The sequence below is a fragment of the Molothrus aeneus genome, chromosome 22, assembly GCF_037042795.1.
Source record: "Molothrus aeneus isolate 106 chromosome 22, BPBGC_Maene_1.0, whole genome shotgun sequence".
NCBI lineage: Eukaryota > Metazoa > Chordata > Aves > Passeriformes > Icteridae > Molothrus > Molothrus aeneus.
In genome coordinates, this window is record NC_089667.1 from 1,765,554 (window position 1) to 1,788,288 (window position 22,735).

The 22,735-nt window shown below is 49.2% G+C and overlaps 1 protein-coding gene across 3 annotated transcripts in view; it reads left to right on the forward strand.

Annotated features, from left to right (window-relative positions):
* Positions 1-22,735, forward strand: part of KIRREL3 (kirre like nephrin family adhesion molecule 3) — a 401,566-nt gene that overhangs the window by 291,199 nt on the left and 87,632 nt on the right. For all 3 annotated transcript variants that reach the window (XM_066564579.1, XM_066564580.1, XM_066564581.1), the window contains one exon: positions 57-206. In XM_066564579.1, the coding sequence (XP_066420676.1) occupies positions 57-206 (150 nt within the window). The remainder of the gene's footprint in view (positions 1-56; positions 207-22,735) is intronic.

The following is a 22,735-nucleotide window of genomic DNA, read 5'->3' on the forward strand; positions in this document are numbered from 1 at the left end:
CCACAAACTGTGTGCCTACCCCAGCTGCCTCCTGACCCGTGCTTTGCCTTGGGCAGGTTACCCACGCTATCTGGTCGTAGGAGACCATCTGTCAGGTCAGCACCACCTGAAGATCCTGCGAGCTGACCTCCAGGATGACGCCGTGTACGAGTGCCAGGCCATCCAAGCCGCCATCCGATCCAGACCTGCCCGGCTGACCGTCCTCGGTGAGTCCTGGCTCCTCACACCCTCGGGGTTTCTTGGGGTTTCACTGCCTTCATGCTCACACTGAGTAGCTTTTGACAAAATGTTTTGCTGCTGGATCAAGAGGGCTGGGAATGAATCCATGGTGAGAGCAGTGGGGGAGCAGCTCACTCCTGAGAACAGGATCAAAGGAAGCTGCTTGGGGAGTGAAGCAGCTCTGGGGTGGAGTATGACAGTTCTAGGAGTAACACACCCACCAAGTGTTTGGCACTTCAGCTTTGCAGATTTATGCCCCAATTCAAGAGAGTCTGTCCATAAATTTAAGCATATGAAGAGTGTCAGTGCCATCACTTATGCGTTACCCTGCCTACAGGACCAGGACAACTCCACCCTCTGAGGAAATACTGGCTTCATACTATGCAGTATTTTTAAACTATCTACATACTAATATTTTATCACCCTGTGTTTCTCAGCAATTCATCTTTCCCATGAGCAGCACAGGAGGATATTACCTGGAATCCCAAAATCATGCTGAGGACTTTTTTTTGTGGGAGGTGGGTGGGGAGCACTGGCAGAGCTGGAGGGCTTTGTTGGCCATCTGGCAGAGCAGGAGGGAGGCTCTCCCCACAGGAGTGCTGGGAAAAGGCAGGCACGTCAGTGAGGCTTCCCAGCATGGACGTGGCTTTAGAGAGCTCAATGAAAATGGTATTTTTCTTAAGCAGCTTGGACAAAACCCAGTCTGCATTGCTGCTCCCAGATTCATCCTGATTATTCAACCCTCAAAGTGAAACCATTTGCATATTTAAGTTTGTTTAAATTGAAGATTGGATTTCTTTTTTCCTTGTTGTTTTTATTCCTGGTTAGTTTCTAGGGAGAAAAAAACCCCACATTTTAAAAAGATCCAAATCAAGAATTTCTGTGCTTTTAGTCAGATCAACACTGATTAGTTCTAAGCACCCAAAAGAAGTGAATTAAGGTACCAGCTGTGGTTGAAGGTGCACTTCTCTGGAGTCTGCACTATGAAAATGAGTTCCAATTCCTGGTTTGCAATCTCCCCTGCATTTGTTTTCCTCCCTCCACAACCCTACAACATTCCCTACTCCCAAACTTTCACAGCTGCCATCCCTTCCTTCCCTGACCCTGATGATAATGATGATTTTCCTTTGATTCCTCCTTCTTCTCAATCAACCCTTGGCAGCAGCTCAGAGCTATGACATGTTCCATATATGAAATAATCCTAGAAATGAATAGGAAAGGGGAACGTTGTCTTGCTCACCGACAACCCCTCCTTCTCCTGGGCTCCCTCCTTCTGTTGTGAAAGCAGAATACATTGTGGGAGCCAGACAAAAGAAATAATGTTATTTAATTAGAGCTAAAGATTTCAAAACTAATTTAGTCCCAGGGCGTACGTCAGAGATGCTGCGAAGCGTTGATTGAGCAGAGAGATGTTTTTGTGGATCAAAAGGAAATCGTTATTATCTTTGGGGTTATGGAATGTGTTGAATAGATGGTAGTTAATGTTTATGTGGATATACATAGTAGTCGCTAATTGGTACATTTACCTAAGATGTTCAGCAGCTTATATTTGCAGAGTGTTTTCCTTTTAAGAAAATTAAAGTTACAGCGTGTTCAATTTAGGCCAAATCGATGAGCCAGTGTGGGTTTGGAACTGACTGGTAGCTCATCTTTAACTTTAGGGGTGTTTATGCAGATGTTCTGAGGGGGGGAAAGTGATCACAACCCCAGGGCTGCCAGAGCTCCAGGAGCATTTGCACAGTGCTCTAAGGGATGGACAGGGTGGGATTGTTGGGGTGTCTGTGCAGAGCCTGGGGTTGGACTCAATGATCCTGTGGGTCCCTTCCAGCTCAGGAAATTGTGTGATTCTATGACATTTCAGGCAGATTGGGGAGGTAGGAGTGATGATCTCACCTTTTCAGGGGGTTGGTGATCAGCAGTTCACACTGCTCCTTTGGGATGGGGTGTCCTGTGCTGGCAGCGAGGGCAGGGGCTGCTGTGGGACCTGTGCTCTGTGTTTTAGCCACCCCAGTGGAGGGGACAGATGTAGCACATGAAGGGTAGAAGCCTTAAGCCCTGTGTTTCTGACAGCTGGGAACAATGTGCAGCCTGTCAGGCTAAACTCACTGCATGACAGGGGGGTAACACGTGTCTGTGAAGGGGGAGAGACATTTCTGGTGCTTCCAGATGTGCAGCACCACCAGCTGTGCAGGCATGTCTGCTCTTAGCATGCAGTGCGTGAGCCTGCTGTAGTTGTGAGCTAAGCAGCTGTGTCTGGAGGAAGCTGGATCTCCCAGATTTCATCTCCCTGGGTTGGGAAGGGATGTGCCAGGCTGCCTGAGCTGCTCACAGAAGATGCCTGGGGGACGTTCCTTCATCCCAGTCTGCCCAGCTTCACTGAGGCTGCAAACTTCCCCTGGGCAGGAGAGAATCCCTGAGGCATCCCTGGAGCTGGGTGCAAACCATGCAGCTCTCTAGGAAGTGATCAGTCACAGCTGAGGCAGAGCTGAGAGGCTCTGGTGGCTGTGGGGGGCTCTGGTGGCTGGGGGGGGCTCTGGTGGCTGGGGGGGGCTCTGGTGGCTGGGGGGCTCTGGTGGCTGGGAGCCCAATATCTGCTGCTAGTTTCTCAGAGACTCACTTGGTTTCTCAGTGACTCGAAGCTCTTCAGCCAGCTGGGTGTTAGAGGCAGTTCTGGGGAACTCTATCCTGCTCTATCACCCCCAGCCTTGTCTCTGGAAAAATCACCCTGCCTTTTTTTTTTGTATGTGTTGGTGTTGCCTTGTCTGTCCTTGCCAGATTTTCCACTTCCTTGGTATCAAGAAATCCCCTAATGCCTCCAGATTCAGGCTCCAGCTGCTGTCATTCATGTCTGACAACAGCTTTATGGGGCTGATGCCTCCTACCTCCCTGCTCAGATGCAGAGCTACACCATATTTTAATTAAATATTTAAGGTTTTGTCACATTGTTTTCAAATCTACATGGTTAAATGTAGTGGAACAGATCATTCCATAGCCTTGGAAGTCCAAACACTCAAACAGACGAGCCTATTACTGTCATCAGCATCAGGGAAAGTCTTTTCTTTGTGGAGTTCCAGGGACAAATATTGCTGGGAAATGTTGTTAATGCATCCCAAAGCTGGAGGGTTCCCTTTCTCCAGGTCTCCCTCACCTTCCCTCCAACCATTGCCCAAGCTCTCTGGGGAAGGAGTCCCTGCCCAATCTCCTCAGGATATCTGCCCCAAGCAGGGAAGGTTCATAAATCTGATGGGATGGGATTTGGGACATATGGAGGCATTCAGATTTTTTGCAAGCAAAGGATGTCAAGGCAGTTTGGCAGGGGAGGCAAAGCCAGGCAGGCTCTGGGAAGCCACTGGAGGGCTATTTGCTACCTGGTACATCTCTAATGGCAGGCTGCTTAATTTATGATCTATTTAACTAAGCCAGGGTATTAATTAAATAAAGTAAGAGCCTGATTAGGACTTGGAGAAATTTAAAAATAAAATCAGGCAGCAATCGAGCGAAATTGCAAAGCAAACACTTTGGCGGTAACCACTGGAGAGTTCCCTCCAGTCTTCCATCAAAGCTCAGAGCAGGGAGGGCAAATACAAGAGATTATATTGCCAACAGATGTGTGTTGTTAAAATATGCATCTGCCAGCCGTGTAGCTCTAGGAGCCAGAGGGCTCGCTCGTGGATCCTTCTGCACTCGCAGGACCGTGAAGGAATTTGAGGCCCCGGCAGCCGAGCTGGGATTTGCAGACACGTTAATTAGCATTGAGTTCCCAGATCTCAGAGGCAGCCAAGCGAGGAGAAACTTTGAAGAGAGCTTTGGCTTCCCTGGGAGGGAGTGGGGAGGGAGAGGGGAGCCCTGGCTCACCGGGCCAATGTGGCCACAGCGTGGTGACACCTGGGCCTGCGGTGACACCTGGGCCTGCGGTGACACCTGGGCCTGCAGTGACACCTGGGCCTGCGGTGACACCTTGGCCTGCCATGACACCTCGGCCTATGATGACTCCTTGGCCTGCCATGACACCTCAGCCTGTGGTGACATCTCAGCATAAGGCGACACCTTGGCCTGCAGTGACACCTCAGCCTGCAGTGACACCTTGGCCTGCAGTGACACCTGGGCCTGTGGTGTCACCGTAGCCTGCAGCAACATGTCAATCGGCAGTGACATCTCGGCCTGCGGTGATGCCTGGGCCTGTGGTTGTAGCAATGTATCTGAACAACTGAAGCCACATCGTGCACCAGCCATGCTGCTTGTAGTTATTCTTATCAGAGTCCTCTGGAATTCATCAAGGTTACTAAGATATAAATTGTGCTACATTAAGAAAGAAGAAGCTGAGAAACAGAATTCCAAGACCACAAGAAGTAGATAAAGGAGGGTGGTGAACCACCTGGACTGTAACCAGTGACATATTCTGAGAAGTGTGTGCAGAACATGTGGACAAGCCAGAGGCACCAATCAAGAGATGTGTGATCAGTGTGTACAGGAGGCTTAGAATATATAAATAAGTGCATAATGTAAACAATAAAGGGCTTCTCCTTAATCATATTGGTTAGTTGTCCAGGAGTCCTGATTCTCCAGCCTGGCCTACAGTGACACCTCGGCAGGTGGTGACCAGGGCTAGCAGGACCCACCATGCCCAGAGGATGGAGAAACAAGGACAATGAAGCAGATGGATGACGAGGTGTTGAGAAACTGAATGGCTCTTCTCCTTCATGGCACCTTGGCAGAAGCATCCCAAGGCTGTCCTGGTCTGTCCTCCTCATCAGGAGATGCAGCACCTCCAACCCAGTGATGCCTTGTGAAGGCTGACCTAGAACAGAGACTGGACAGAGCTAAAGAATAAAGTAGGGATTTATTAAAAGGCCTCAATGGATGCACCTTGGGCAGCACAAGAGCCCAGCCAGGGCTACATCCAAGATGAACCAAAATAGTCACAAAAATGGACAACCGGTCATGAGGTCTCACACTTTTATCAGTTCTGCTCCATTGCATCTTGCAGTTCATTGTCCAATTCCAGCTTTAGGTCATGAAGTCCCATCCTTCTTGTTTTTCTCTCTCCAGCCCACGTTGTTTGTGCTCTTGGGCCTGAGATTTGGATCATTTGTCCTTGGTCCCCAGTAGAGAAGGAATTGTTTTGTCTCCCTGCTCTGTGCACAGAGCTCACCATCCCATAATGTGAAGCCTAGACCCACACACTAAAGCAGCACAGAATCTGAAAAATATAAAAGCTAAACTCTGAGGCATCACCAGCCACATACCTCGGGCTGTCCCAGGAAGCTCCCAGGCAGCACTTGCTTGGCACAGGGGAAAGGTTGGTCCCAGAGGTGCCAGTGGGAAATTGGCCACAAGCAGGAAAAGGCAATATGAGGGTGTGAGGAGGGAGGCAGGGGAGCTACTTCCAGAGACTTAAGGTGAATAATTGATAAGCAATTAACTTGTACCTTCACCTTTTATAGTCTAATTCCCTCTCTCCTCCCCTCCACGGCCTCTTCTAATATTAACTCTGTCTTCACGTGTGTCCCATTAGGAATAAAGCTTTCTTAAATCAACATGAATTATTTAACTCTACAGATTAAGTTAATTTGAAGTGAGAGCTCCTGTCTCTTTACAATGGCACAAGGCAGGGACAGGAGGAGGGTCATTGGGGTATCAAGTGCATCCACATTCAATCACTGCCATTTTCCTCTTTTTATTTTATTTTTTTTATTTTATTCCAATCCTCTTTCTTGCCAAGGTTTTTCAGTCCTCCCCTGCAGAGCAGAGTAAGCATTTCCATTACCAAAACGATGGTTGGCAGCTTGAGACATCTGCATTTCCCAGCTTTCAAGCTCTTTAGTGGAGTTTGATCAGGAAATAAAGAGGTTATGTCCTGAGTAAATGCCCTTTCTCAACATTTGTTTGTAATGCTGAGCTGCAAGAAAAAAAGTGAGGAGGTGATGTTTCAAATCTAGAAACAGTTCAGCTTGGAACCCTTTTTCCACTCTTTTTAATAGAATTCAGTTATCTGAATGTAAAATTCAGAGCATGTAGAGCTGGGATGTCAATTCAGAACAAAAAAAAAAAAAAAAAGTGGTGAAAATGTGATCATTTTCTTCCAGACAGTCTCTTCTCCTTGAACAACTTTAGGTCTTCACAAAGCTGCATTTTCTGCTGGGAATATTTTCAGTGGGAAAACAGCAAGTGGCTCTACTGGGAACGAAACAGAAACATCAAACAATTGAGCGCAAATCCCAAATAACCTAAATATTTGATGTCGTGTCTGAGCAGCTTAAGTTTACAGCTCTCTGAGCCAGCTCCTTCTGATAGCAGGGTGGCCAGGTTTCCTTGCTCTCATCCCTGTGTGGCTCTGGGGTGGGAAGGCATCTCCATGGGATTGACCATTCCAGAAAAAAACAGGGGCTTAGAGGTGAAAGGCAGCTACTGCCTGGAGCAGTCTAGAGCTGGAAAACAGACCACAGACAGGGCTAAAAATCTGGGTCTTGAGATCTCCCTAGGTGGGTTTCACTATTGGAATAAATGACACAAAACTCCATTTCCTTCATGGTGGAAAAAGCCCCTACTTTATCCATGTAACTCATTTTTATGTAGTTTACAGACCTCGTGTGTGACTCCAATGGGTTAGCAGCCTTCTTGCCAATTATTGGTTAGTAAAAGGTATTTTACTTGTCCATCAAATCTCTCTACTCTTCAATTGTTTACCTATTTTCTTCACTGGTTTTCATGGGATAGGTTTAAAGCTTATGCAGGTGTTAGTGGTTTTTCACCCAGGAATAGATTGTTATGTTAATGAACTGCTCACAACAGGATTGATTTCACATGGGAACTTGCAAAGTGCTAGCTTGACAAGGCCAGCCATCCACTTAACAGAGCAGGCCTGTTTTTATGAGGATTTTCTTTTATAATTTTTCTACTTTACTGCAACATTTCACCTGGGTGTTGGGAAGTGCTGCTTCCCCCTTCTGAAGGGGTTTGCACCTTGTCTGTGAGGAGAAGGAGGAGGAGAAGGGAAGGCAGCAGCATTTGCATGAGCTCTGTTCTCCTTACTTTGAAGGAGACAAGCAAAATTATATCTTTACATCCACAATAAGTACATTTGGGCTAGTGGTGGGTGCCAGGATGAAACTCTCAGTGGGACAGAGCCATCCATTTCAGGCTCTGCCAGGGCCACAGCAGTGGAGTAACAACTTTGCAGTCATACAAACATGGGGAGAAGAAAGCTAAGGAAAGGGTTTGTTTCACCTTACAGACATTAAAAATGGCAAATATAATAGAACCATGGAATGCTTTGGATTGGAAGGAATATTAAAGGTCCTTTAGCTCTGCTTCCTTGCTCTTCCACTATCCCAGGCTGCTCCAAGCCCCCTCTAACCTTGCCTTGGGCACTGCCAGGGATCCAGGGGCAGCCACAGCTGCTCTGGGCACCCTGTGCCAGGGCCTGCCCACCCTCACAGGGAACAATTCCTTCTCCAGCTCTCTTGGAGCCCCTTAAGGCACCGGCAGAGGCTCTGCGCTCTCCCTGCAGCCTTCTCCTCTCCAGGTGAGCATCTCCCAGCCTGGCTCCAGAGCAGAGGGGCTCCAGCCCTTGAAGCATCTCTGTGGCCTCCTCTGGGCCCCTCTGCCAGGACAGGGCTGGGTGTGAGCAGGGGCTGGTGTTCAGTCACATCAGGGAAGTTCAGCAGGGCCAGGTCAGCATTAAGCAGATGCTGCCTCTGGTCCCTCAAACCCTGCTCCAGATGGGCTCACACAGTTCTTACAAACTTTGTATTTCCTAAATGCCCTGGGGTTGACTGATGCCTCCTCTCCCATCAAAGCTTCCCTTCCCTAAGCCCTCAGAGCCACACCAGCATTCCTACCTGCACACTGAAGTACCACAGAGTAAATAGGAAGAGACCCAGATAGAAATGATTAATGTTCGTGTTCCTGCACCAATCTGTGATTCCTTGTCTTGATGCAGGGAGGGCATCGTGGTTCTGACCCGTGGTTTTATCGAACACCAAGCATTTGGCTTTTCCCTGCAGTCTGCTGGGCTGGGCTGACCTGATGGATGCAAAGCACAGAGGGCTGATAATAAAACCCTCCTGATCTTTAGTCATGCCTTTGTCTCTTCCCAGCCTCTTCTGCTGGCTCTGCCACTGCCCTGGCCCCGTTACTCTGGCTGGGGTGGCCATGAGGGTGCTGTGAAGTGAGGTGGGGGTGCTGGTGTCAGGGCCCCTCTGTGCTGCCGTGCTCACCACTCATTCCTGTGCCTGCAGCCCCTCCTGCTCTGGGCACGGCCCCTCTGCACCTCACTGCACAAGCCAGCTGGGGGCCAGCAGCTCCCTGCACACCCCACCAGCCTTTCCCTTTCCCCACCCAGCATCTCCAGCTGCCTGGGCTGCCCGTGGACAGCGGGCATTATTTGCTTCATGCGCTGCTGAACCGCTGACACCTCACATTCTGCACGAGCAAACCTCGCTTTGCTTTCACTCCTACGCACGATTCTCCCTCTTGCCAATCAAGACCCAGCTCCCCCATCTGCATCCTGCCCGTGCTCCTCTGCATCTGCATCTGTGCTCGCAGCAGCCCTTTGTGCCTCTCCCAGCTGCGCACGGAGGCGATGCCGGGAGCCCGGTGGGTTGTTGGTGACCTGACACAGGTATTGACTGTCTCTCCCTTGTCAGCTGGCAAAGAGCGAGGCTCTCGGAGCGTGACATCACCTGAGCGACAGCCCCCGCTCGGCCATCGATCGCCCGGGTGACAAATGAAGCGGCGACTCGGCAGGGCAGGGCCGGAGCCGCTCTGGGGAGAGGCTGCCTGAAGGGATGCCAGCCCCCTGCCCGTGCCCAGCCTGCAGGAATGTTGTTTCCTTGTTCCAAGAGCTTGGCCAGCTCTTTTTGCTTGTCTTGCCTTTCCCTGCTCCGTGAAGCGTTGCCCAGCCTTGCCCCACTGTGCCTGAGCTACTCTGTCATCACTGGATGGTTCAGGGTTCCCAGCTCAGCTCCCAGCTCAGCTCCCAGCTCAGCTCCCAGCTCAGCCAGCATCTCCCAGCCCGTGGTGAAGGAACGAATCTCTCAGTTACACATCCATACAGAGCATTCCCAGGGCCCTGTCAGTGTGATGGATTCCAGCCTCCCATCCTGCAGGAGCACTGGGATGGGTTGGGAGCTGTGCCATTCCTGCTGGCTTCAGCTGGGCTGTAAAACTGGATGGTCATGTCTTACTGACTGACCTGTGGGTGCCCTTGGTAATTAACAGGAGAATAACCTCTCCTGCTTCAGGATATTTCTCACTTGCCAAGATGGACAAATGGCCCTCTGGAAGGAGCTATTACTCTTTTTTTGACATTAAAGGTCCCTGATGTGCTCAAATTTGCCCCCCTCAGTGGCAAAGAGTGGTGGAAAGCATGGACATGGCATTGGGTGACCCACCCAGGACTCTCCAGCCTCCTGCTCCAGGGAATTGGGCCAGTGCTCTCCCACAGGGACAGCCACAAAGCCACAATATCGGGTTCCTTTAAACTCAACTCTGACCTCCACAGAGAGAGACAAGGGATTCATGGCAAATTATGGATTTAACACCTATGATGAATCCCCATTACAGCATGAAATGAGAAAGGAAAATGTAGCTAAATGGAAGATTTCCCCTGGGCAGCAGGAGGCTGCAGTTCCTGAGAGGCTGGGGAAAATAGAATGAAAAAAATGGGGAAAAAATAGAGAACTAGGAAAAACCTTGTTCCATTAACTAAATATTGCAAAACCTTTGCAAGCCACTGCATGCAGGTTAGTGGGGTTTAAAGGCCAGGGCTTACATTCTTGACACATCCAAGATTTTTAAATCCATCCCCTTAGTTGTCATGACAAGGGGAAATGAAATACTGTTGACGATGGTCTCTTGGGGGCTCAGAACAACTGATCCCCTGTCTCTGGGGCCAGGACCTGCCCTTCACTACATTCTGAGTGTAGCCTGACCCTGCATCTTGTCATTTCCCTTTGGGAAATACCAATGGAGCATCCGAAGGATAAAAAAATGCACTGAAAAATTCATTTTTATCTTAGAGCAGGCTCCTGCTCCTAAATGTGAAGTTTAAGGCCAGGTTGGACAGGACTTGAAGCAACCTGGTCTGGTGGAATGTGTCCCTTCCCATGGCAGGGGTGTGGAATGTGATGATCTCTAAGGTCCCTTCCAACTCAAACCATTCCAGGATTTGGGATAATGCATCTGGAGATGAATTCCCACAGGGAGAAGCTGTCAGTAGCTGTCACTGGGTGGCTTTGCTGGAAGTGCAGGAAGGAAGACAGGTTTTAGGCTTCAGCAACCAAATAGGGGAGGAAAATCGGGGAAGGGGCTCCCAGAGTGCTGCCGGCTTGGCTTGTCCTGTGGGCAGAAAGGGAATTGGGTCATTTATGGCCTCAATGGAAACACACACAGCCTGGGGTCATTTCTGTGGTGCCAAAGCCTCCATGTGCAATCCTTCAGATCCCTCAGGCTCAAATCCCTCCCTTAAAGGGCAGGAAAACGGAGCAGGGTGAGGCAGGAACAGCAGCCCTTGGGTCATGGGCATGGTCCCTGTGCTCACTGCAGCTCCCGCTGCACCAGGAGCACATCCAGGAGCTCAGTGCAGTCACTCACTCCCAGGGTTGGGCAGCGGCCAAGCAGAAACACTGCAGATTTGTGGAGACAAGTGTCTATAATCTCCACTGAGTCATAAATCATGGAGGAGCTGAACTCTCCTCCCCATGACCCCGTGGATCCTCTCCCCATCCTCATGAGCGCCGGACAGCCTGCGGTGGGTTCGGATAATCCCAGGAACATCCTCATACCTGAGGTGGCTGTTTCTTATTCACGTTGTTGCTAGGGAGTTCTGCAGAGATTTCTCCTAGTGGGTGAGAAGAGACTTTCAAATCAGTAGCAGCATGAAAAAATTGCAATGGAAAAATAAGAGTCTTTCATGAGATCCCATTTAATTGCTAACGAAGACAAAAATCACAGCTCTCACATTTGGTTCTCCAACAAAACCCAGATAGCAGCTGCCCTGTACGTATCTGATTCCAACTGGTAGGTTTAAAAGATACAGAAGGTATTTAATGATAATGATAATGATTTACATTTATATAGTGCCTTGTATCCGCTGGGATCACAAAGTGCTTTATATATGTATGGATAAAAATATACTGGATAACAAGCACTCCATCCATCACCAAATCACAGCCCCTTCCCTGGCGAGCCTGCAAGCTGTTCAGGAAAGAGTTGCTGCATTTCCAGAGCCGCTCTCCCTCCTCAATCCTACAGCACTTGGGGTGCTCTACAGTAATTTTATAATAAAACCAGGTGATAAAAACACTTTAAAAATAATGTCATAAAAAAGGAGAACCCTCAGTGTCATAAAATGACACGCAGAGGAACAGGAGGGGAAACTTGAGAGGGAGAAGGTTATAACAGTTTTAAAATAAAACAGAGTAGGTTTGGGTTGGATATTGGGAAGAAATTCTTCCCTGTGAAGGTGGGGAGGCCTTGGGACAGGTTGCTCAGAGAAGCTGCCCAGCCCCTGGAAGTGTCCAAAGCCAGGTTGGACGGGGCTTGGAGCAGCCTGGGACAATGGAAGGTGTCCCTGCCCATGGCAGGGGAGTGGAATGAGATGAGCCTTAAGGCCCCTTCCAACCCAAACCATTCCATTATTCCACAATAAATAGGGACAGTTGCCATCAGGAAGATCAGCTCTGGAGAAGAAATGTCCTCCAGCTGCTCTGAGTTAGAAGGTGGAGAGCTTGGCCAGCAGGAGCAGCCCCAAAGCATGGGTACCATCAGAGCTGGGTAGTCAGGGACCTCCCAAAATTACTTTGGAGGTAGCAACACAAAGAAAAATCCTGACACCTGATGCTCAAATGATGCTTCTTCTTCCATGCTTTGCTTTGTCCTGCTGTGGAGCAAATGTGTTGGGTGCAACTCAGCCTTCCCCCAGCAAGCTCTGCCCACGTCACCGTGTTTTGCTGCCTGTCCTGGGAGGGATGAAGCCTTCCCAGCCCAAAATCCTCCTGAATCTGAAAGGAGCCTCTCAGTTATGCCCCTTTGGTGGCAGCCTCTGGCTCAGCTGGGCCTGGGAGGCAGGCGAGGGGAGGGGAGGAAGGAAGGCAGAGAGAAATCAAGGCTCTCAGAGACATTCATTCAAAATTCATAGGCGCAAAATTGCAGTCTGCATGGATTTGTTTCCTTTGGAAAATTACAGGAAGCTACAGGCACCAACAACTGTTATTCAAATAGCCACTTTGGATGATTAGGATGGCAAGAGGCTGTACTTACACATGCAGACCCAATATAATCAGGCATGAGGCAGGGTGGGAAGGCAAGGCCGGGGAAGGGAAGCTGGAGGAGCTCAGAAGCAAAAACAGCAGCAGGGTGGCTCTGTGGGAAGAGCCCAAATCCAGCCCCACTGCTGGATGGAGCAGGAGCAGCCAATTAGCTTCCAGGTTTGGGTGATATGATAAGGAGAACACAGAGCTGGGAGGTGATTCCTGGGGGAAGTTTCTCATGGGTCAGCAGCTGAGAACAGGCAGTGCACAGGGACAAGCACCCTTCCTGCAACGAGGGCTTTGCTCCACCCTGCACATGCATCACAGCCCAGAAAGCACCACAGAGTCACAGAATCCCACAATGGTTTGGGTTGGAAGGCACCTTAAAGGCCACCTCATTCCAACCTTCTGCCAGGGCAGGGACACCTTCCACTACCCCAGCTTGCTCAGGTTCACCCTCCTCATCTCCTGCTCTCCTGCCTTCCAGCAGAAAAACCCATCATCACTCCCCTGCCTGTCATAAATCAAGAAAAAAATTTTGCCCACACTGAATTTATTTTTTAAAAAAAGAACTTTAAAGCCACACACACACAAAACCCTGAGCAAATACTGCTTTGAGGATTGGCCTGTGGGTCAGCAATGAAACGCAAGCAAAACATCTGAGCCATGAAGGGTGAAAATTGTATAATAAAAGTAAACTCTGCAGTACAAGCAGAGGAAAAACTCCTGGCTTTGTACTGGGGAGCTGCTTCTCTCCCTTTTAAAATGCTTCTCTGCAGTACCAGAGGTGTCATGCAGTGCAGAGCAGCCAAGAGCATCTCATCCTTCGCCAGCAGCAGCTCCGGCGCGGCCCAGCCCTCCCCACGGCTGCGCCTCTCCCGCGGATGGCCGGGTTCCAGCCGCCTGCCGCGGCTTCACGGGCGCCTCGAGGTGTGGGGGAATGTTTGCACACAGGCCCTCGAGGCCCATCTGTGCCTCGGCAGCAGAGGAACACGTGGCTTGGCAGGGTTTGGCTGGAAAGGCTGCAGGAGCAGCAGGCACAGGAACCCAGAGCTGTGAGTCCCAACCCACAGGGCCTCAGCCTGCCGGACCCGCAGGGATTCACATCCTCTGAACCTGAGAGAAGCAGTGAGAGAAGCAGAGAAAAGAATGATCCAAACAATTCTTATCTCATTTGCTCTCCTGTGTTGTGCCAAAGTGGAATGCAATAGGGAGATTGTTTACCCAGAGTGATGGGGTTTTGTTTCTTTGGCCTATCGGGGCCAAGCACGTGTCCAGACTGTGGGTCGGCAGACAGTCACAAGATTTTGTTCAGTTGAGTGCTTGTGCAATTTCAGTTTAGATGTAGTGTAATATACTATACAATAATATAGTATAATAAAATAATTAATTAGCTGTTACTATAGGACACGAAACAACATGATGCAGATTTGCTGCTCTTTTTAAGGTAAAAAAGGAACTTTTATTTTTCTGATTCTAGCATTTTTAGATTTCCAAAAGTGACAGTGGATTGGAGGGTGAAAGTGCCACCTCTCCAATGACACTGGACAAACCAACAGTTTATTAAATTTCACCTCTTCCATAAAAGAATGTAAAACAATGAGTTATTTACATAGAGTATGTAAGAAAGTTCATTACAAGAATGTAAACATCAGAAAGCTTAGAAAATCTTAAAAAATCAGGGCAACAATTAGCCTTCTGATATCATGGAGTCCTGCTCATCATTCCTCCCACCAATCAGGCAAAATATCACCAATCCTGCAGCAGGAGGGTCCGAGCTCCTCTCCCTGGCTGCAAGGCCATGCAGGGCTCCACAGGGGAAGGGCTTTAAACTGAGAGAGATTTGAGTTGGATATTGGGAAGAAATTCTTCCTTGTGAGAATTGCCCAGAGCAGCTGTGGCTGCCCCCATCCCTGGAAGTGCTCAAGGCTTGGCTGGATGGGGCTTGGAGAAGCTTGGTCTGGTGGAAGGCATCCCTGCCCATGGCAGGGGATTTTAAGGTTCTTCCCAACCCAAACCAGTCTGGGATTCTGAAGATTCTGTGATGTCAGTCTCTGTCTATGTCACAGAGAGAGAACCAGATGGAAGATTGAAGCTGTATTTATGGTGAAGGTGGATGGGAGGGATGGTGGCAATGGGATTTTCTGGAGCATGAGGCTTGGAGCAACCTGGTCAGGTAGAAGGTGTCCCTGCCCATGGCAGGGGGTTGGAGCAAGGTGATCTTTAAGGTCCCTTCCAACCCAAACCATTCTGGGATTCCATGATTCTATGGGTTTATGTTCCATCAAGCTCTTTTCCTGGCAAGTTGGCACTGTTCTAAAGCCCCTTGCTGATGGACAAAGGTGGATGTGGATGTCTTGGAAAGGAGAGAGACCTAAAACAGCAGAGCAGGAGGTCTAGAAGGAGTTGACTTTCAAGCACAACTCAGAAGGCAGCTTGGACTCCTACATGTGCAAGGAGACCTTCACAGAGCCTGTGGACTCTCCTTAAACACAGGTTCCCCCTCCCTGGGGCTTTCTGGAGTGACCTTGAAGGTGGGTTGGCGGACATGGAGAGCTACTTTGCACATCCAGCCTCTTTCTTGTCTTTACAAGTGCTTCTCTCTTATCTAGTAGTATTTTACAAAACTTCACAAGCTTTTAGTGGCAAGACTTTTGCTAAGAGGCTGTTGATAAATCTGGAGTAGGCAGCAGGAAAGCTTTAGTGATGTATTCTCTTCCTTTTGACTGGAAAAAGCAGCTTATCTGCTGTGGAGAATACAGGTTCTTCCTCTTTATCCACATTGAAATCTTATCTAAACTGGTTCAGGTGGCAGAGCTGAGAGAAGGAAATAATTAAGCAAGACAGGTGAAATGCTGGCATTATTATTACTTAAATGGCCCAAACCTTTTACCTCATGTATTTTTTATTATTATTTTACCTTTTTTTTTTTTTGCTGGTGACACATAACAAGGGAGAAATTGGTTTTTCCAGGTTATCTTACCCATCCACACACTTGCCACTTCACCCCCCTCCTCCTCACCCCAATATAAATCTTGTTTAACTGGTTCTGTTGGCAAGACAGAGAAATAATTAAGGCGAAGGTGGCTGCAGTGTTGATGTTATTACTGTAATGCAGCAGCCTGTTTAGTTTCTTTGCCAATGAAATGCAACCAGGGGAAAATCAGTTTTAAAGATTACCTCCCAGAGATGCAAATAAAGGAGCGGAAACCATGTAGTCAGGAAGAAATGGTCTCAAACTAGGAAACATTTCAAAGTCGGTGACAGTCTCTTAGGGGCTTTTAAGACCACAATTTACCTTTTGACTGCATTCTATTTTCTCTGAAATCCTTTATTTCCCTCTTATTTATTGACTGGAGAGACAGCACAGAAACGAGAAAGCAATTCTCCAGCCGCTGGTCTTAAAAATCCATAGAAGGAAATTGTTCTCAGGAGTGCGGATTTTTGTTGTTGTTGGGCACTTCTTTTTTCCTCCCTCCTTGTTTTTAGCCCTCTCTGTGAACCAGAGCTTAATTGAATCACTTTGCCATGGAGGGGCCTCGAACTGGAAGGGATCAAGGTCAGCAGCTCTGTCTGGGAGCAAGAAGCCCTGATTAGAGGTGGAGCCCTGGTGATAACACAGCGAGATAAGGCACATCCTGTGCCAGGCCAGCTCAGGGTGGAGGTGGAGGTGGTGATCTGTCCCTCCACACACAGCAACAGCAGCTGAACCACGGTCAGGTGCTTCAGGGGGATCTCCTTTGTTTCAGGGGTGTTTCAGGTTGGGAAATGGGCATCTCTGTGCTTGGATTAGCATCCCAGCCTTGGATTAACATCCTGCTCTTGGGATTGGCATCCTGCTCTCCATGGAACATCCCACTCTCAGATTGGTTTCCTGCTCTAAGTTTAACATCCTGATCTCAGATTGGTATCCCTCTCTAAAATTAACATCCTGCTCTCAGATTAGCATCCTGCTCTTGGTTTAGCATCCCAGATTTAGATTAGCATGCGACTCTCAGATTAGCTTTCCACTCCCAGATTAGCATCATGCTCTCAAATTAATGTCCTGCTCCTGGTTTAGCATGCCAGACTTAGGCATGTGACTCTCAGATTAGCTTCCCACTCTCAGACTAGCATTGTGCTCTCAAATTAACGTCCTGCTCCAGGTTTAGCATCCAGGTTTAGCATCCCACAGTCACAGCAGCATCCCTGTGGACACAGTGGCACCGTGAGCCATCACAGAGTCACAGCAGCATCCCTGTGGACACAGTGGCACCGTGAGCCATCCCACAGTCACAGCAGCATCCCTGTGGACACAGTGGCACCGTGAGCCCCATGCCTCACCTGCTGCCTCCCGCTCCTCTCACGGTGGTTCCCTCCACCCCACACACATGTGCTACCCACAGGCTCCTGTTTGTGGATGTTCCCTGCTGGAATGATACTGAGACATGCAGAAAAAACCAATCCCAGGGAATTCCTGCAGTGCTGGCCTAGTTAGCCCGTTCCCAGCTGTGAGCTAATGCTGCTGCCCAGGCGAGCCCCTGGAGACGCTCTGCTTGGAAGAAATAACTCAAAAAATAGCACATCAGTTCAGAGTCAAAATTGGTGCAGCCCTGTAATTAGAGCCTGGATTTCAGAGATTAAATCCTTTAAGGCCAGCTTTCAGTAGCTGTGTTTAATTACTCCTCGCATCTCCCAGCCCTGTCTTCACAGAAAGGACCATGTCAGGACAGCTCCTGCTCCATCCCTGAGGTTTCCTGCTTGTTGATACTTTTCTGCCTAATTCCTGAGGCTGCACCATTCCTTGGCAATGCAGGCAGGTTGGCAGCAAAGTCCTGCCTGTCCGTGCTGCAGAGGCCAAGCTGTGCAACTCCTCCAAAGCACGTTGGGTGGTCCCAGGGCATCACAAGGATTCACAGTAGGATGGCATTGGGGTGGGGAGGAAAGGGAGAACCCAGTCTTGGCGGTGCCTCTGGAAGAGCTGAAAAGGGGGCTACAGGTTCAGGAAACATTCTGTAGCAGGGATTTCTATGCAGAGGCTCCTTAGGTCGGGCTGCTCCCTTTCCTGGCACTGTTGGTTCTGTCTCAGCTCTCCAGACAGCACTTGGAGGTATTTGGCTGGTGCAGAGGCAGCAAGAATAGTGGGAGAGGAAAATTGCAGAGATTTGAAAAAATTCCCTTTTGGAATGAAGGATTCTGCTACAACTGAACTGAACTGAAAAACAATTGATTTGGGCAGACCTCCCCAGGGACAAAACCAGTTCATCCAATCCCACCCCCCAGGAAAGCTGCCACACCCTGGGTGTGCCTGGGTCCTTGGATTCCCTGGACCTGGATGCCTCCCGTGATGTGCTGTGAAATGTCTTGGTGGCCGAGAGCCCCGGGCTCTGTCCTGGAGTTGGAGCTGTGTCACAGGAAGATTTGGGGGGATTGTATCCATTAACACAACTGAAAAAATGAAACAGGAGCCATTCCCAGCCAGCTCCCAGCTTTCTTTGCAGCCTCTCCCGTTTTCCCATCTCCCCTGACCCCTTTCTGATTTCTGCTGCTGTTGCAGGCTCCGGGAGGAGCAGCATTCCTGGGATGGCAGCAGGACCCCTCACCCTGCGAGCCCCGGGCAGCACACACCCCATGTCCCTCCTCGAACCCATTGCTGCAGCGAGAGCACCCTCTCCTGTCTCAGCTCTGCCTGCCTGTCTCCCTGCTCCTCCCCTGGCAGATACCAGGGCCGAGGCTCCATCACATCCTGGGCTGAGGCCATGGGGACAGGGACACAGCAGCCCAGTGCCCACACCCTGTCCTGGCCCCAGTGTCACCCGGGGACCTCCTGACAGCAGCACCGACAGCTGTTTAGGAGGACCAGGGGAATATTTAAGTAAAAAATAATTTCTAGGAGAGGTCTGTTATAATTACTAATTAGATCGGGTTATAATCATCTCTCTTTGAAATCCCATGCCTGCCTCAGAATAGCTCCAGTTCCTCTTAACAATTAACAGAGAAAGTCTTTTATGACACACCAGGTGATTACATCGCAGTCACAGCCTCTGTGGCCAACCCTGCCTTATTAAAGAAGGGCTGATATTTACAGAAGAACATTGTGATCAAATTAGACTAAAATTAACTGGAGTAAATTAAGAATAAGAGGGTTTCTTTCATCTGCTTCCCTTTATTTTCTGCCACAGAATTGCCTCTGGGTTGGTTATAATGCTCTGTGTGTTGATTGTGGTATTTGACTGGGCAAAAAAACCACTGAAAGTGGCAGCAACTCATTTCTCTGGTGTGCCTCAGAGTAAAATCTGCATTCACATCTCCTCACTCATCCACCTCCTCCTGCTCCACAAAAGCTCAGGCTTAAAGCCTGCCACAGCTCAAGGAGCTCCCAAGCACAGGGTGGGGCTGTTGGGTGTCTGTGCAGGGCCAGGATCTGGACTCCATGATCCTTGTGGATCCCTTCTGACTCAGAATATTCTGTGAAAATACAGGGCCAGAACCAAACCTCTGGTGTTTCAGCTCTCCCATCTTCACTGAGCTGGGCTTGTCTAGCCTGGAGAAAAGGAGACTCAGGCGTGACCTTATCACTCTCTACAACTCCTGAAAGGAGGTTGTGGTCAGTTGGGGCTGGGCTCTTTCTCCAGCAGCACTGACACAACCACAGCACACAGCCTTGAGCTGCACCAAGGGAAATACAGGTTGGATAGCAGGAAAAAGTTTTTTACAGAAAGAGTGATAAAGTTCTGGAATGTTCTGCCCAGGGAGGTGGTGGAGTCCCCATCCCTGGGTGTGTTTAACAAAGCCTGGATGTGGCACTGGGTGCCAGGGTTGAGTTGAGGTGTTGGGGCTGGGTTGGACTCAATGAGCTTGAAGGTCTCTTCCAACCTGGTCATTCTGTGACTCTGTGAATTCTGTGAATGAGCTCTGCCTGCGAGTCTCTGCCATGCCTAGAGCATCCCAAAGTGCTCATCCCACACTTCCTGCTCAGGGCACGGCTTTGCTCAGAGCAATAGCAGAAATGGGGTGGATTTCCCCCAGCGATCCTAAACCCAACACTTGCTCACATTTCACACACAGCTTAATAGCTCCAGAACCAAGGCTGGTGCTCAGCATTACCAACAATCATCCAACGAGGAATTGGGAGATTTTTTTTAGTAGCAATGGGCCAAGCAAAACAATCATCAGGTGGTTTGAGGGTTTTTCATTTATTCTTCAGCATGAAGGGAATTACTGGTGAGCAGAGTGTGGTTTCTGGGAGGGCCAGCTCTCTCTGTAGGGCTCCAGAAAATGGATGATCAGACTTTTGGCAGTGGCAGTGTGGGGTGGGTACATGGGCTGTTGCTTTGCTTCTCCTGAGTAGGAGGCTGAATCATCCTGAGGAATAGTATAGCAGAGGCTGCTGGAGGGAATGAATAGCAGAGTCTCTGACCCAAGCCTTTGGATAAATCATCCTGCCAGTTCAAACCCATGAATCTGACAGGCTTTGAAAATTGTGTCTTATTACAGTTTCACCAGCTTCTCCACCTTTACCTGATTGCTTCATCGCTAATCCCCATATCAAAGCCCCACTGAACATGGGGGCCCTTATTGCATCTTTAGCCACTCCTGGTTTTTCCCTTAATCCAGGAGCTCCACCCCAGTTCTGGTTTAGCCTTTCATCAGCAGTTCCTGCAGGCTGAGCCTCCATCCAGGCAGCTCCACTTTGAACTGGAATTCCAAGCTGGCCTCTAGAAGTGCCACAAGCAGGGAGTGGTGGCACTTCTGCAGTGCCAAGGATGCTGTTAATGCAGACAGTGCCATCGGTGTGGGAGGGAGATGGACACAGGGCATGATTCCCATGGGCTTTGGGAGACACTTTGGGAAGATGCAGCAGCTGGGATGAAAGAAAGATGCAGCAGTTGGGATGAAAAGTTTATCAGTGAACAGGCCAAGATGTTCTTTTTCCTCCTTGGTTTCAGTGGAAGACACTCACGTGAAGTTGTTGATAAGATTTTAAGCTTTGTTCTCCTCTTTCCTCCATTTCTTTTCTCCAGAGAGGAAGAAATAAAATAAATGACTGAGCTAAATTAGGTGAATAACCTTCATTTTCAGGTTTTTTGTCACTGAACAACTGAAAAAATTCCATCTTGTCTGTCCAGAATGAAATGCTGGAGTTTATTGTTAATTCTATGCAGGCATGATGAGTTCTGTTGGGGTTTTGCTTGCTCCTCTCAGTGCCTGCAGAGCTGGAAATCAGCTGGGACCCCTGCCCTGCTCATGGGGTGACAGGACTGGAGGAGCTGGTGCTGGCAGTGTCCATTGGGAGTACATGTGTGTCTTGGTTTGGAAAGACAGATGCCTGCTAAGGAAGGCAGGAGCCTCCCCTGAAATGGAGAATGTGAACCCTCCCCACCCCTCTGAATTGCTATAAAATTTAAATTAAGGGGCTCTCAGGCAAAAATATGGGAGCAGGAAATAACAGTTCTTTAGTAGGGAAGAAAATAAAAGGATAAAATAAACAATGCAGTGAACTAAACCAACACTGCCAGAGTCAGAACCCAGCCTGACACCCTGTGGGTCAGGGTGCTGGCAGCAGAACCATTGGAATTGTGGCTCAGCCCTCCTGCAGTGTCAGGGCTGGTTCTGCTGGAGCAGGGGTCCTGGAGAAAGGTGCAGTCTCTTCCTCTGAAGATCCAGGGCAAGAGGCAGCTGCTGTTCCTCTGGGAAATCCAGTGCAGAAGCTGTGCTGGTGTTCCAGAATCTCCAGATTATATCCAGGTAGGAATGCTTGGCTGGTGTTCCAGAATCTCCAGATTATATCCAGGCAGGAATGCTTGGCTGGTGTTCCAGAATCTCAGATTATATCCAGGTAGGAATGCTTGGCTGGTGTTCCAGAATCTCCAGATTATATCCAGGTAGGAATGCTTGGCTGGTGTTCCAGAATCTCCAGGTTATATCCAGGTAGGAATGCTTGGCTGGTGTTCCAGAATCTCAGATTATATCCAGGTAGGAATGCTTGGCTGGTGTTCCAGAATCTCCAGGTTATATCCAGGTAGGAATGCTTGGCTGGTGTTCCAGAATCTCCAGGTTATATCCAGGTAGGAATGCTTGGCTCCTCCCTCTGGGCTCACATCTCCCAATGGAATGCTGTAGTTCTTATCAGCCATGCAGGGACATTCAATAGCTGTTATCAGCAGGTGTCCCCTCCCAAGGGAGGAGTGATTGTGGTCACTCAAAGAGAGAGATAAGGCAAACTGCCCACTTGACAAAAGATAACCTGCCCTACAGATGGTAATAGAAAACATCTTGCCTTGCAATCTGGAACAATGTGATACCTCAGTGGGTGCCAGGGCAGAGGGACAGGTACCAAGAGGGAGGTGGGAAGGGCAGAATCCTCCAAGGGTGTTGGTGCTGTTCTCATTCCTGCACCACACTCATTTCCCCCTAATTCAGCAATGGCTGAATTAGAGGATTTTCCCCCTGCAGGTCCTGCCCTGGGGAATCAGAGGAGGAAAGTGGATGTTCTTTATTCACATCACACCTGAATATTCACGAGAGCTGTGAATTATCCAGCTGTGCCACCTGGGCAGAGCTGGGATGTCTGCCTGGAGCCCCACCCCATTCCTCCAGCAGCCTTGCTGCAGTGAAGGAGAAAATTAACAGCACTTCTTTTGGGGACACTTCCTTCATCCAAATCACTTTTGAAATCTGGCGTGTGTTGGGTGTTTTATTTGCCGGCAGCACTCAGGGTTTGTTGGGAACAGGCAGCCACCTCAAGCCAGGTTTCTAAATCTATTCGACCCATTCGAGGATCCAACAAAGGGGAAACCAACCCTGCTCCAGGCAGGCAGAGCTGAACCCCCATGTGAGGTGTTCTCCCTGCCCTGCTCCTCATGCTGCCTTTGCATTAGTGCAGCACAGCAAACGGTGAATTGAATTGGTACAAAATGAGCCCAGGGCAGGAGCAGCAGCATCGTTTTCTCAACTGGAATGAGTCATTTTTTCTGAAGTATTCCTGCTCTCCTGACCTCACAGTGTTGCTCATCCTGGCCAGGATCTCCAGATGATCTTTGCAGCTCATTGTCAGCCCTAATTGCTCTCTGCTTGGGCCCCAAACATGGACAAGAGCAGAGCAAGGACAGAGGAATTGCTGTGTTCATCCCTGGCTTTGCTAGGCCACCTGACGGCCACTTGAACACTCCTCTTGGACAAATGGGAACAGTCATCCCTTTCTCTTTAGGGATGCTGGAGAACAAAATCACCACAGAAATAACAAACCAACAATTGCCTCACCTGGCAAATCCCAGTGTCAA